Here is a 14,641-nt window from a genome sequence, read left to right on the forward strand (position 1 = left end):
AAATAAAGGTAGGGAACCACTTACTGAGTGTGATGAGTTTAAAGTCCTCCTTATATCACCCCACTCTGTGGATGTCACATTGACTCCTAAATATATCACCTTTTAGAAGATAAATCCTGTTTTTTGCTCTTAACCTGAGCTATTTTACAACTGCACAGTGCCATGCGTATTCAGTTTATACTATGAACTGTTTATGTTGGCAAAGACAGAAAGGACTACTGCCATATTTAATTTTTTACATTTTGGTGAAAGGCCTGTCACTTCAGTTCAGTTCAGTTTTTAATTGATTATTTTGAAGGTTGATGCAATACCCAGCTCTCAAAATAGCCTGTATTTTGAGAGCTGGGAGCTACAATTAAAGTAGAGAAACACTTTAAAAAAACAAACAACCTTTAGGTATAAAGTTACTTCAGGAGAGACAGCACATGTAATTATTCCAGTGTTTCGTAGGTTAAGTTCTTACCTTTAATACAGTTGACTAAACTGAAGATATTACATATTTAACAACAATGATTTTTATAGTGCATACGTTTACCACTAAAGATAAAAAGTAACTAATTACTCTTACTCGTCCAAGTCAAACATCCGAGTACCTCTCCCACCACTAAGTGGCACTGATGGGTAGGTAATGAATTGAGTAAACCTGCAAAAAAAGTGCATGCACATTTGTGTTGATTGCTGTTAATAGCAAGAACAAATGTCTGGTAAAAGCTGCTAAAAAACAAAAAAAAAACTGTTTAAACGTTTTTTATGTGAACTCATGGCAGCATGGGTTAAAAAGATTGAGCGTGGAGAGAGAGGGAGCTGAAGTCTTGAGTCCCAGTAGCTCCACTCCTACTCTGCCAGCACACATCTGCTGCTGAGGAGATGGGACGCTGATCCAGAGAGGACTTTAATGCATGTGCAGCATGGCTGACTGCATGAGTGTGGCGTGAGAGGGAGAGTGGACCAACATTTCCAATCGGAGACTCTTTACCTTCTTTTTGGCTGAGCTGGTGCCTGTTCTTTAACCCGGGGTGATGTCCCAGTGCTGGTGCAGGCAGGTCCTGCTCGGTGTGGAACTGGGCATGCTGGTGGTGGTCCTGGTGGTCAGCAGCGCAGGGCAGAGCCAAGGCAGGAGGGAGGCCGGCTCGTCCTGCTACGGAGGGTTTGACCTCTACTTTGTTTTGGACAAGTGAGTGCTACTTTATTAAACTTTTAATGATCGGTGCACGAATCATCTGAGGTTGTTCTGAAGACACAGGTGCAAACACGAGGCATTAACGGGCTACTTGCGTGACAAATAGGAGCTACTGTAGTATATTAAGAAGATTTGAAATGACAAGCAGCTTTAAGTCAAGTGAAAATACGACTGGTTTTGTGCTGGGGACAGACATAAAGGATAATGTGTGTGACTTAGAGTGCCAAAACAAAGCTCAGTTCTGTCAACACAGCTGGCACATGTGGATGTTTATTGTGAAATGTCCCCTTTCGGATAACAAGTTTACTAAAGGTTAAATAAAAAGGCAGAAGAGTGAAACACTCCAGATCTGAGGATTTCTTGTGGTAAAGGATGTTTAGGGCATCAACCATAACATCCAGCAGCTCCAATTTGCAACAAATATTCTCATTGTTAATCTGCAGATTGCTTTATTTATATATGGCTAATTTGATAGGGACATTCTTAAAATATATTGACTAAATATATAGACTAACTGATAACCACCAGATGGAAGTATCATAGTGTAAATGACGTCTGGATCAATCGATTAGCAATTCGGTTTATAAAATGTCAGAAATTATAAAAAATGCGTCTCATCCTCCCTGAGTCTCAGGTGGCTCCATGAAAATGTCTTCCATTGTTCTTCCAACAGTTAAAAACGTAAAGATAATCAGTTTAAACCATAAAAAACAAAGAAAAGCAACACATCCTCACATAAAATCAGAAAACGGTAGGCACATTTGGCCTAGAACTCTATGTATATCTCATAACAAAGGAACAGATCTCTAGAACCCTGTGAGTGTTGACACGAGGGCTAGGTAAGCCTTTCCATGAAACTGAAGCCAGTGTGAAGCTCCTCAACAGGTCATTTCCAGTCATGTGTCAGTGTGTTGATGTTTAGTTGCCAGGCCATAGTAATGTCCTCCTGGATGGAAAATACAGTTTACACAGTGATGAAGACTTTACAAAGTGCTGATGCTTTCACTTCAATAATAAAGTGCCCTGCAGGGAATCCTGATGAATTAGAAATATCAAAAACAATATATATAACAAACCAGACCATTTGACAAATAAATACCCAATGAAATAAATGCACGAGATAACACTATAAATCAGAAATCACTTTTTCCATTGGTACTTTCTGAAGTTCGGCCACGTTTCACCGACAGGACTCCACATTGAGTCCAGCTCTGCTTCAGTCTGCAGAACCCTTTCTCCATTAGAGCCAGATGTTCCAGAGATCCAAAGTTTTTGGCAGCACATCTGCACTGGGACTCACATCACAGGATAAATGAAAACATAAAAAAAGAGGGAGAAGAAGAGAAGCAGTGCAGAATGAGAAGACGTTTTACATAAGTGTCTCGTAATTCTCTTTAATGGCTGACTTCCGTTTAACAGTGTCTTCTTCTTTTTGTTACTTGAGTCCGCAACATATTTTAAAATCAGGACTTGACATTAAGTTCAGCTCATTTGAAAATTGACGTGGCACTTCTCATTGTTTGTTATGCAAATAATCCGTGAAACCACATGGGGGAAAAGTGAAGCATCAGCACTTACTGTATAAGAAAATACAAAAGCTTAAAACTCACGACAAAAGATAAACAAATATATTATAACAAAGCAGCTACAGCATAGTAAATCATTCAACTTAAAACTAAAAAGGAACATTAAATGTGCAGCTCTTTTGCGCAACAATTCAGACAATGGATTATAATTTACTTAACCAAAAAATGCAAAAACAATTAGCTGTAACTGCCTCTCAAATGTGAAAATGTCCTGCTTTTACTTGTCTTAAAAGATAGTAAACTAAATATATTTGGGCTTTTAACAGTAGTTCTGAGTAAACAAGCAAATGGAAGAAGAAGTTTTTCTATATTTTTTATCTCATAACAACTTATGACCAACTGCTGCCTATACTACCACATGACTGACAAATATAGAAACTATCAGAGATGGCAAAAGTACACACATCCTTTACACAAGTAGAAGTACAGATACTCATGTTTAAAAAATACTCTGGTAAAAAAGTACTGACTAAACTTCTTTACTCAAGTAAAAGTAAAGAAGTGTGGGCTTCGAAATGTACTTAAGTAAAAGGTACCCATAACTAGCAGCTGTTTTAAAGAGTACCTGACCTCACTTTATATTAATAGAACAATAATGTCATTGTTAGCTAATGAATGTTTCCATGCTGAACAACGGCAACATGAAAAAGTTCTCATTGGTCCCTCTTCTTTAGAGAAGACCAGGAAATGATGGATACACGGATCGTGTTCAAATCAATAGGCACGCAATGACTCTAAATAATAATGATGACGCCACCAAACACACATTCAAACTAACAAACAAACCTGTTTTGAAAATGTAAGAAGTAAAAGTAAAAAGTCGTCAGAAAAATAAGTAGTGGAGTAAAGTACTGATACCAGAAAAATGTACTTAGGTAGAGTAACAAAGTATTTATACTCCACTACTTCCCACCTCTGCAAACTATATGGCATTAAGGACAGCTACCTTTATGAATTTCTATAAGCAACTTGTATTCTTTGACCCTTTCTCAGGTCTGGCAGTGTGCAACAACACTGGAATGAGATTTATTACTTTGTTGACCACCTGGCTCACAAGTTCATCAGGTAAGTCCAAGCAGAAACTTCAGATTTGAAAGAGAAACTATATATTGTAAAACATGACTGTCGTCTCTTGCTGTTTTGTTTTCTTATAGTCCTCAGCTGCGGATGTCTTTCATTGTGTTTTCAACAGAAGGAAGGATTCTCATGGCACTGACAGAAGACAGGTGCACACACACACAGCCTCATGCAAATGTCTTAAAGATTGAATGTATGTGTTGTATTTTCCTTTGCTTAATTAAATGCAATTTGTGCTATCTCCTTGAATTTTAAATAACATATACTCAATGATCAGAGAGCAGATCCGGGCCGGGCTGGAGGAGCTCAACAATGTGCATCCTGGTGGAGACACCTTCATGGACAAAGGTTTTCAAAAAGTAAGACATCTGTTAAATAAATGAGAAGCAGATCCTGCTTGCCCAACAGGATGGCATCTAACTCATTTTAAATGAGACCAATTTAAATATATTGCCACTGACGCCTCTAAACTTCTCTTTTAGGCCAGCGAGCAAATTTACTACGGGACCGGAGATGGTGAGTAAAAAATGTTCCTTTCCAAGCACTTACAGTAATCATGACTTCTAGTAGTAATAAGTATATTTGATCCATTCATCACAACTCAATTCAAACATGTGTTAGATTAATCAAAAATAACAACCGAATAACAGCTGCGCTTTCCATCAAAGGAAAGTTATTTTATAATATTTGATGAGACGGATTTTGTGTCATTATTTAAACCGCCATTCCCTCTCTGTTTCTGGCTTTTAGGTTACCGGACAGCCAGTGTTATCATCGCCCTGACGGACGGTGAACTGAGGGAAAATCAGTTTGACCTCGCACAAAGAGAGGTGACATGAAAACCAGATAGGGATTCAAACTAAATGCAGGGTGTTAGCATTACTTAAACATTGCTTTAGTGCAGTTTAACTGTCAATGTTCAATAGAGAATGAATATCTCCTCAAACTGATCCTTTTTTTTCAAAAAGACAGTAATAATATTGCAAATTGGGACTTTTTTTTACCATCATGTGATTATGTATCATATCACCTAGCTATATTTCTCCCCTATTCAAAAATGATGTAAAAATAGAAACTTAAAAGCATAAATAAACATTTGAACCTCATGTCAGGAAAGCCTTTGCTGTATTATCCTGTGTGTAAACACCAGGGTTGTTGCCCTTGTGACCACATGACTCTGCAATGTCACAACAGATGTTTTCAAGCAGCTGTCAAAGGCATAACATAACTGAAGGAGGCGTTTCTACGAGTGGAAAAAACGTTAAAATTGCAGCCCATAAGGAGCAATGAAACCTGCACTTTCTGCCCGATTGACTGAGCCTTCATCTTTCTACTGAAGTTCATTTACTCAGATATAGTCTTCATTACACAGGGACAACAATCAATAATCTTTGAATCATTTGCTTTTGCAGTCCTTGGGCAGGCTATGCTACACCATGAAATACTCTCTATCACACTCAAATGATTCATAAACATATGAATACCAACTCAGTCATCAAATAGAACTGCAAAATGACCTATCATTAAAAAACCTGTGTTGTTTAATGTCTCAGGCAGGCAGAGCTCGCCAGTTGGGTGCCACTGTGTATTGTGTCGGGGTTAAAGACTTCAATGAAACCCAGGTACATTAATCTGGTAACTAATAAAACGGTTTATTAATGTATGAATTGAGCAGTGCAAAGTTATAATCATTGAATCGTCATTGACAGCTTTCAACGATAGCTGACAGTAAGGACCATGTGTTCCCGGTGAACGACGGATTTGAGGCGCTACACGGAGTCATCGACTCGGTAATTTTATGTCACAGAAAAATGATTAAATATTGAATTGCTAAATTGAACCTACTGTACCTTGAGTTCCTCTTTTTCTGCAAATACTTCCCCTTTTAGATCCTGAAGAGGTCATGCATCGAGATCTTGGCTGTAGAGCCGTCCAGCATCTGTGCAGGAGGTACACACAAACATTTTATTAAAAATAATTCTGCATTATACAACTCATATTTAGATATAATTATTCAACTGAAAGAGACATACAAGCATATGATGTAGAGTTTAGGTTACATTTATGACTATAGGCCTTTCAAAATACACAATATAAAACCTTTTGGAAGGACAAATGACAGTAAATAATTATAAAATAAGGTCCCTTTAATCCCATTTCAGAATCTTTCGAAGTGGTAGTAAAAGGAAATGGTTTCCTTCACACCCGAGACGTACAGAAAGTACTCTGCAGCTTCCGCATCAATGACACCGTTACTTTGAGTAAGTATATGCACTGGATTCTTTTTTGTTGGATTTCTTTATTTGTGACTTTGAAATGCTTATTATATAACTAAAATGAATGGAGGTATAAGGAAACCCAGATAGAAAATACTTTATTATGTCGTTAAACTTAGTGTTTAACTTTGTGTTAACTTGTCAAAATAGAATACTAATATTGCAAAATGTTTGCAGCCTGTTGCAAAGCTGCTATAATCAGAAGAGGTAATTCTTACATTGAATCAACATCAAACCAGCAAATGATGCTTATAGATGCTGAATTAAATTAAATATGATTTTTTTATAAATATAAGAATGAAATCCACTGCATATCTGCATCAGTCAGCTAGCTCCAGCTTCATAGAAGAAACATGTGGCAGCCATGATTCTAGCTCCTGCTTACTTTGAAAAAAGATCAATCAATGACAGAGGCAATACAAAGTGGAACAGGAAAAGAGTAACTCCTTAAAAGAGATGAGTATGCAAGTCCATGCTGGAAGCGGCTGAGTCACTTTGTAGTGCTTTCTATTCTTTGGAGAGCCAGTGAGAGTCAAGTTGAGGCCAAGATCTGGCCCGTAAACTGCAGAGACGACAGATTTACCAAATGCCAGGATGTGTACTCTTCTGGCGAGCTTGAATGATTTGTTCGTGGTTGTTACAGAAACAGGCAAGTTTCTTTGGTTTTCTGCTCAGGAGAAGTAAAGGTGCCTATTAGAGGAATCTTGTGGAAAGGCTTGGATTTTGCAACTTGAGGTGGTAAAAGGCAAGAATGCTTTCAATTGTGTGTGGAAAGGAAGAAATCACAATGTCTGGAGATTTCTAGTGAAATAGTAAGAGGCAGTCAGACATCTGAGCTACCTGATAGATTCTGAGAAATGATCAGAAAGTACATACGTCCCAATGTCACAATATGTGTCTAGGAGAAAGGAGGTCACTCTCTTGGTGTGAAATGCTTTACAGACTGTCAGTGTAGCCTGAGGACTCTGTGCTGTGAACTTGAAGCGGCACCACTTCCAAACAGAGCAATGGAAAATATGCACAACCTCATTTAAGTGCTTTTTCTGCCAGGTTTAAACTTTCATGGCTTTTCTGTGGCAGCTGCAAGGGAGTACATCTGAATAATGATCTTCCAAGGTTGCTTTGACAGGACTGGTTTCAATCCTGGTGTGATGGATCTTTCTTATATACTTTGGCTTTTTTAGTTGTTCTCCGAGCATTCAGTTAATTATAAAAGAAACATAACAAATCTGCTTTTAGTGAAACATTCTTTACATGTGGGAAGGAAGATTATCGTTAGCATTGGTTCTTATGCTGAATATGTAGTTTTTAAGCTAGAAAATAGGTCTTAAAGTAAATGCTGCTCTCTCAGAGGCATTGGAAAAAATCCCAAACTTTGGAACATAAACTGCAATGAAATAGCATTTTGAGGCAAATGAGCCAACTTCTGAGGACTGGGTTGAATTAATCTTTATGTGGATGTGCAAGAAAAGAGTCATTTTCATATGTAGAAATAAAGCAGCCCGTTGTAGCAATAAGATTGACATAATTTACAACAGTTGAAATCATTGCATGCACTGGCATAAAAATGATCCAGATGCCTTTTTTTTAGCTGATGTAAATAAAATGTTCTTATTATCTCAAAATATTCAATGTAACAAGACTAAGCTTCTCTAAATCTAAGGTCTAAGCGCTGTGTTTAGGCACAGCTGTGTTTTGAGCTAAATGCTATAGTTATGCTAACATACTCAGAAAGACAATGCTAACATGCTTATTTTAGCTGCTACAGTATTTAGCATGCTAACATTAACTATTTAGACTAAATGCAAATGCAGCAAAGTACAGCTGAGGCTGATTGCATGTCATCATTAAAGGTAGGATATTCAGTCAGTACAACTAAGTGTGGGACACAAACATTTAACCAGTCCATGGCGCAAGAGGAAAGTTTAACAAACAACAACTATCCATCCAATAGTTGTTTGAGACACTTTTCCAGAAACCAAAAATGTCAAGCTCATATGCACTGGACTGTAGTAAAGGTCAGTAGATCTCTAAAGTGAGATGGACTTATTGTCTAGGAACAAAACAAAATGTGAAAATGTCATGAAACAGTTTTTGAGATATGTCAGTGAAGACAAATGGTGGAGCTAACGTGGCTAAAACCTAGCCGCTCTATTATTCTGAAGCTAATATAAACTAATACAATTATCGACTGTATTCCTACTTCAAACTCAACTCATTTAAACACGTATTTTGCTTGTCTTATTAGAGCACTGATAACCTTTGTTTTTATTCAGGTCCGATGGGGAGATAAAGGCTCGACTGAAGAAGGAGCTAAACTGGAAAAAGCAAAAAATGCTCGAGTTGTGATGCCAGAGGAGGAGTACGAACCACCGCGGCCTTACTACCATGTGCACAAATCAGTCCGCCCAAAGAAGTGGTACTCTCCAATAAAGGTGCTAAAGTTATATAGTTTTAATTTTTTAATTTTTAATTTGATTAAATATAGTTAAATTGACAAAACAAATCTTATCTTAGGTTGTTATAGTTTTTTTGAGAGTTTGTATCCACATAGCATGGTCTTGCCCAGTTTGAGAACTGTTGGAAAATGTTTTCCATGTCATGGATCACATAACGTTAACATATGTACTATACTACAGTATGATGTAAGTTCCAGATGTTTCGAAACATAAAGACCTCTTTCTGACAATGACGTCCATCCATCATAATCAAAAAGTATTAGTTTTAGTGTTCCTGGGGATGCTGTGTGACCAGGAAATAGTTAATACAAATGTGTTCCCAAGCATATTAGTCAGCTGGATGGATGCTAATAAGAACCAGACATGAACCAAACTGACCCGTTATTAAGGAATCTGTTGCACGGCTGTTATTTCCAGCAAAAATACTTTCTTTGTTTATCTATCGCTCTACCATAAAGCTTCCTATGCAAGAATCAAAAGAAAGAGAGCAAAAAGTGGAGCAGATGCCGCCTGGCAGAGAAAACAGACTAACGCTGCACTGCGGGACACGACACACACAGATAATGTTGATCATCTGTTTGTTATCAGAGGTCACTTGTATGATCTGCTGTTTAATATTTGTACTATCATCTGTGCTAATCTTTCTCCAGGGCAAACTGGACGCTTTGTATGTATTTCTGAGAAAAGGCTATGACAGAGTGTCTGTGATGAGACCTCATCCTGGAGACAAGGTGAGAGACACGCCAGAGATAACAGAAGAAAGGAAAATATGCTATGATTCTTCCTCTCTTTAATGAAAAACTGCATCACTTCTGTTAAGACAAGAACGCATTAACTAAAAAGCAAAGCAATAAAAAGGATAGTTAACCAGATATTTCAGGTTTTTGGCAGGCAGACGTGTAAAGATTGGTCAGATCTCAAATTCATGACCTCTGGAAATGAGGAACAAAAGAAGTTTGGAGCGAAGGATCAAAGAGCAAAGTAAAAAAACGAGATGATGTTTCATCTGCATGACATTAAAGACGTATTCCATAGACTCAAAAGTCAAAGCTCCTTCAAACTGACTTCAAGCTAAACCCTCAGGAGGCATAGCGAGTAGACAAAGGAAAAAACAACCGCAGCATTGTTTCTGCAGGAAGACTTGTGTCTGGAGAAGTCATTTGGAGTAAGTCATGCTCCACTCCCAGCTTCTGCTCGACTGGGCTGGCAGGAATACTATTTTCTTCCATGACACCCAATAACAGAGGAATTTCCTCTTTCCGTTAGTTGAAAGCTGTACCCTTCCAAGCGTGCCAATGTGCCACAGCAGATTCAGATTTATGGAATATCTGCAGATTTTTGTCTTTTCTTTTCTTTCCACAATGACCTGAAATGACTTTTTATTTTTTTTAATTCATTACAGGGCAAGTGCATAAACTTCACCCGGAGTAAACCCTACCCTGTTTCTCACTATCCCATCTACAACCACCCCTCAACGCCCGTCTACACTTTGCCCCACAGCTACCAGCGTCGTCCGTCAGAGGGCAGCCACACCTTCTTGCCCCCTTCGCCCACTTCAACGCTGCCCCCTCTGCCGTCCACTCCTCCCCCGGACTTCACCACCCTTCCTCCGTACACCCCCCCTCCCAACAGAGCCCTGCCTCCTTCTAACTTGAGCTCAGTCTCTGCACCCCCGTCCCCAACCGGCTCCCTACCGCCCCCTCCTCAGGGTCCCGCCCCGTGCAGAGCGCCTCCTCCCTCACGGCCTCCTCCACGCCCCAATCATGATGATGATGATTAAAAAACGAAATGTTGAGAAGGATCGTCTTCTCTGTCAGAGTGACTTTTAAATGTTGCCTTTTCGAGGCTGCAGCTGATCATTGAACATCAGTTTTCCTCCACAAGCAGCTCATGCTTGATGTGCCAAGAACTATGACTTGAATTTTTAAGTCTAGAAAGTAAATAGTGTAGCGGGCACATCTTTGGCTATTAAATGCTAATGGAGCATTTCTCCCAAATATCAAATCTGACAAGCATTGCGATACGCTCTGGAGTTGTATAAACGCACATTTTACTCTTTACTTGATGCAAATCTTTGATCACTGCTTAATGCTAGTAATGTGCCGTTCGCGAACGATCCGATTCTTTTGAACGGCTCTTTGGTACGAACGAAGGGAACCGAGTCCTACTTGGTGAGAGCCGTTCTTTTTATCGTTGGTGCACTGCCTGCAATAAACCCACTCGCCTTTAAAGGAACTTGCTTTCCTGAATGCCAATTTTCCGTAGATGATGGCATAACGCATGCTGCTTGAGTAGTAGTTTGGCTGGCTGAGAGATGTAGCAAGTTATACATTTTCTGTGAGTAAAAGTAGATTTCTGGCAATACAGTCAATCATTATCCTGGTGATTATTTCTCTTTTGAACGGCTCTCGGAAAGGAACGGAGCCATAAGATCTGGCTCCCTTCAAAGAGCCGTTATTCCCATCACTACTTAATGCAGTGGAGATAAAAAAGAAAGAAGAGTATTAGCAGCAGGATGTCCGGTGGCTCAGTAACTGTGTCATGTGTTTTAAACATGCAAGTTTGTTTGGCAAGTGCTGTTTTGGAAAATGTATATTTTGTAAATGAAAATCCGTTAGATCACAATCACATCACATGTATATCGTTTTATGATTTCAATGGATTCACAGGATTTGTTAGGTTTAACCTTTTATTAGTATGTTTCAGATGTTCTGATGGATATATTGTACTCGTTTTTCAGTGTATACACAGCAGAAGGTGTCAATACTCATACACTTAGAGCAAGTTAACATTGTTTTTAAATACATAAAGATAAATGAATTCACAAGAGATGTTCTAAATGTTGAGTTTGTTAGCTTTCAGAAACACATTTGGGGCACTGTCCACATTCATTAAGAGAGAAAGCACTGACTTTTCTTACCTGGTAAAGACTCCCCAGACAGCTGCATGCAAACAATATTTCTGGTCACCACAAGTTACTTTTGGAAAAACTGGAGGAATTTGCAGAGAAAAGCCCATCTGGGCTGCTCTGCTTTCCTGGCTGGCACTGCAGGAAATGAGCAAACAGCTAGAAGGTGGATGGATTAACAGTAGGATGAATATCGTAAAAACAATTATCTTTATTTACAAGAGTTTGGCAAATGTGCTTAGAGCTAGAAGAATGGAACTTGATATACAGAGTTTGAAATGTTGCAACAAGCCAAGAGTCTTATTCCAATCATATCTAAAAAAGTACATCTTGATATATATTTTCCATGTGCTTTCCTAAGTTTTGTGCAGTCCTGTGAGCTCATGGAGGCGTGTCTGAGGCAACTGTCAGAAACAAAAGCATTCAGATTTAAGAACAAAAACTATAAATACAAAATATGATGCCATCAAGATCAGGTAGGAGTATTTATAATAACACTATAAAACATCCTTCTGCACACAGTGAAGAGGTGGTTTATACAAAAACATTAAATAATACCTTCCTATTTAAGAGCATAGGTGAGTTAAGACTAGGGTTGCAAAGGGGCGGAAAGTTTCCGGTACATTTCCGGAAAGTTTCCATGGGAAGTTAAGCTGGGGAATTTTGGAAATATTCGATGCCAAATTAAACAAAAAACATGACATTTCAACAGATTATTTAAAAAAATAAAAAAGAGCCCTTCTCCCTCCAAAAAGTTCCATTAAACAAAAGCTAATCTTCCTTCAAGCAATCCTCTGCATTTTGGCTAAACCCTTTCAGTCAACGGGCTCTTCCTGGGCCTCATCAACATCACACTGAGTCTTGCTCTTCAGTGTCACTGTCCAGCCTTGTTGAGGATGGCTCTGTGTCAGGCTCAGAGCCTTAGGTTTGCCCGAATGCCAACCAGTTTTTCCACTCTCACATTTGTGAGCCTGTTGAGAACCTTTGTGTGGTCTCAATAGCAATGCAGTAAGTAGTGTGCTATTGCATGGATATTCAAGTGTACTTGAATGGCATCTGTTTGTTTTAGTCAAGATTATGCTAAAATATATTTTCCCCAACTATGTTTAAGTTCCCTATGAAGAGCCAACCTTCGATTTTGAAAACTCCCAGTTTATTCCCATGGAATGTTTCCATCTTTGAAAATTCCCGGAATTTTGCAACCCGTTAAGACCAATGGGGTCACTTCAAAGGTTGTTTTTTTTTCTGTTATCAGGTTTCAGTTGTAACTATATGATTGACTGGGTAAGAACAAAAGTTATATTCCTAAAACCATCTCAATCATCGTAAACAAAACAATTGCATAGTATAGTATTCTCTAAAAAAAGATCAACAAGTTTTAGATATAAGATCACAAATAATATATCTAGCCTGTTTAGCTGCATGACTTGGATCATAGTTTTCTGCAGAGGGAATGATCAAATCCAGCTTACTTCTCGATCTACACACAAATATGTTTAACTTGAACTGAACTCGGCCAGTGGCACATCTTCTTTGGCGTACAAACAACAGCAATCACAGGCGTCACAGCTGATCAGTTCTACAGAGACATCATGAAGCGCAGCAGCTGGCACAGCATTGATTTACAGACTTATCTATCTCCATTTACGTACACACATCCTGACATGTTTACTTTGATCAAATCAGCTCATGACCTGGCTCACTCTACCCGTTTCCATGTCCCCCCTCTTTATTTCTTACTAAATCACGTGTGATTTTGCGTATCCTTGAATAAAACCAAGCAGCTCATCTTTCACACTAACTCCATTAATCCCTTTTCCCTCGAGTAGTTTTAAGCTGTAACTCGCATGTTTTGGCTGGTTTATTAGGGGTCTGACACAAAAATGCTTTCTGAAATAGCAACCCCACTTTGTATTTAGTGTTTTTTTCCATTTTACCTCAGCAGACTTATACTTTTTAGGAAAGTTTCTTCATTTAACATCATGCAGATATAAAGAAATGCTGAGGTAAAATGGAAAAAACATTAAATACAAATGTTAGTTATTTCACAAGCCATTTGTATGTCAAACCCTTTGACCATCCAAAGGTAAAAACATCTTGCTTCATCTAAGACACAGAGGAAAAGGGATCTTTTCATCCTATTAAAGTAAATATCTCAAGTCTATCAACACAACTGAGAGATCACACAACATCTTTGAAACTATGTGGGTTCTGGCTGCTGTCTCCTTAAAAGAGGCTGACATTTGAACAGGTTTACCCTCTAAAATGAGTTGGCAATAAGGCATGGGTAGAAACAGTACGATGCAATTATGTTAATAACCTTTAATAAAGTACAGGTTTCATTTTCACTGACAACGTATGCAGTATTATATAGATATACACAGATACCGTCAGCATGGCAAGGCACCATAGTTTACAAAAACTCGTCCATCTGTAACAAAGAATAAGGCAAACTTAGAAGCATTATTTAAAATATGATAAACTTACTAAAACGTCTGCTTGGTAGAGATGGAGTTTTGTTTTGTTCTTGAGAATCCCTTCTGACCCGTCACCTCATGCTGTAAGACATCAGTGAATATCGAACTACAGACAGGATATGTTTCATTTAAAAAGTCTAACATTATGAGGCTAATTCGGAGAAACTGGAGTAGTTTGTTGGAAAAGGCAGCATCAACCTGCAAACATTATTAAGCAATAATGCAGGTAAATGGCGCTCAATATGATCAAAGTCTTCCAAGTGTAACATCATATGGTTTCCAGTAAAGCTCTCCAATGACCAGCCTTTTCAGATTTTCTGTAAATTGTCTTTCTTTTCTTACATTTTTAGGAGTATTTTAGTGCTGTAACTGCAAGAATATGTGTTGTCCCTTAGCGGTGTGACAAAGGTCTCACATCATTACATTTAATGTCCATACTTCTTTGGTTTGCATTAAATATTTGGTATCTTCAGTTCTTCAGGCCTGCAACCATTTTGGAAACATAATACGCCTGGTATTAAAGGCAACATCTGTAATTCAAATGTAAACAAAGCATTACAAACTAAAGTTTAGGAACACGCAATCAGTGCCAAACTGATTGACCTGTTTTGAACTCAAACAGCTACTATATCTCTAAGCTTTTGTTTATATTGCAATACAATTATATTAAATATTACA

The 14,641-nt window shown here is 38.3% G+C and overlaps 1 protein-coding gene across 1 annotated transcript; it reads left to right on the forward strand.

Moving 5' to 3' along the window:
* The first annotated feature begins 718 nt into the window (after window positions 1-718).
* On the forward strand, window positions 719-12,123 carry antxr1b (ANTXR cell adhesion molecule 1b). The gene is given in 14 exon segments (XM_010774319.1): window positions 719-1,174; window positions 3,760-3,831; window positions 3,921-3,992; window positions 4,121-4,202; window positions 4,326-4,359; window positions 4,594-4,673; window positions 5,397-5,465; window positions 5,553-5,633; window positions 5,733-5,793; window positions 6,006-6,178; window positions 6,181-6,189; window positions 8,396-8,554; window positions 9,229-9,309; window positions 9,981-12,123. Coding segments are annotated over 14 exon segments (1,506 nt in total). The 5' UTR covers window positions 719-1,019; the 3' UTR covers window positions 10,359-12,123.
* Window positions 12,124-14,641: the final 2,518 nt, after the last annotated feature.

The sequence above is a fragment of the Notothenia coriiceps genome, unplaced genomic scaffold (assembly GCF_000735185.1).
Source record: "Notothenia coriiceps isolate Sejong01 unplaced genomic scaffold, NC01 NC01_scaffold00013831, whole genome shotgun sequence".
Classification (NCBI taxonomy): domain Eukaryota; kingdom Metazoa; phylum Chordata; class Actinopteri; order Perciformes; family Nototheniidae; genus Notothenia; species Notothenia coriiceps.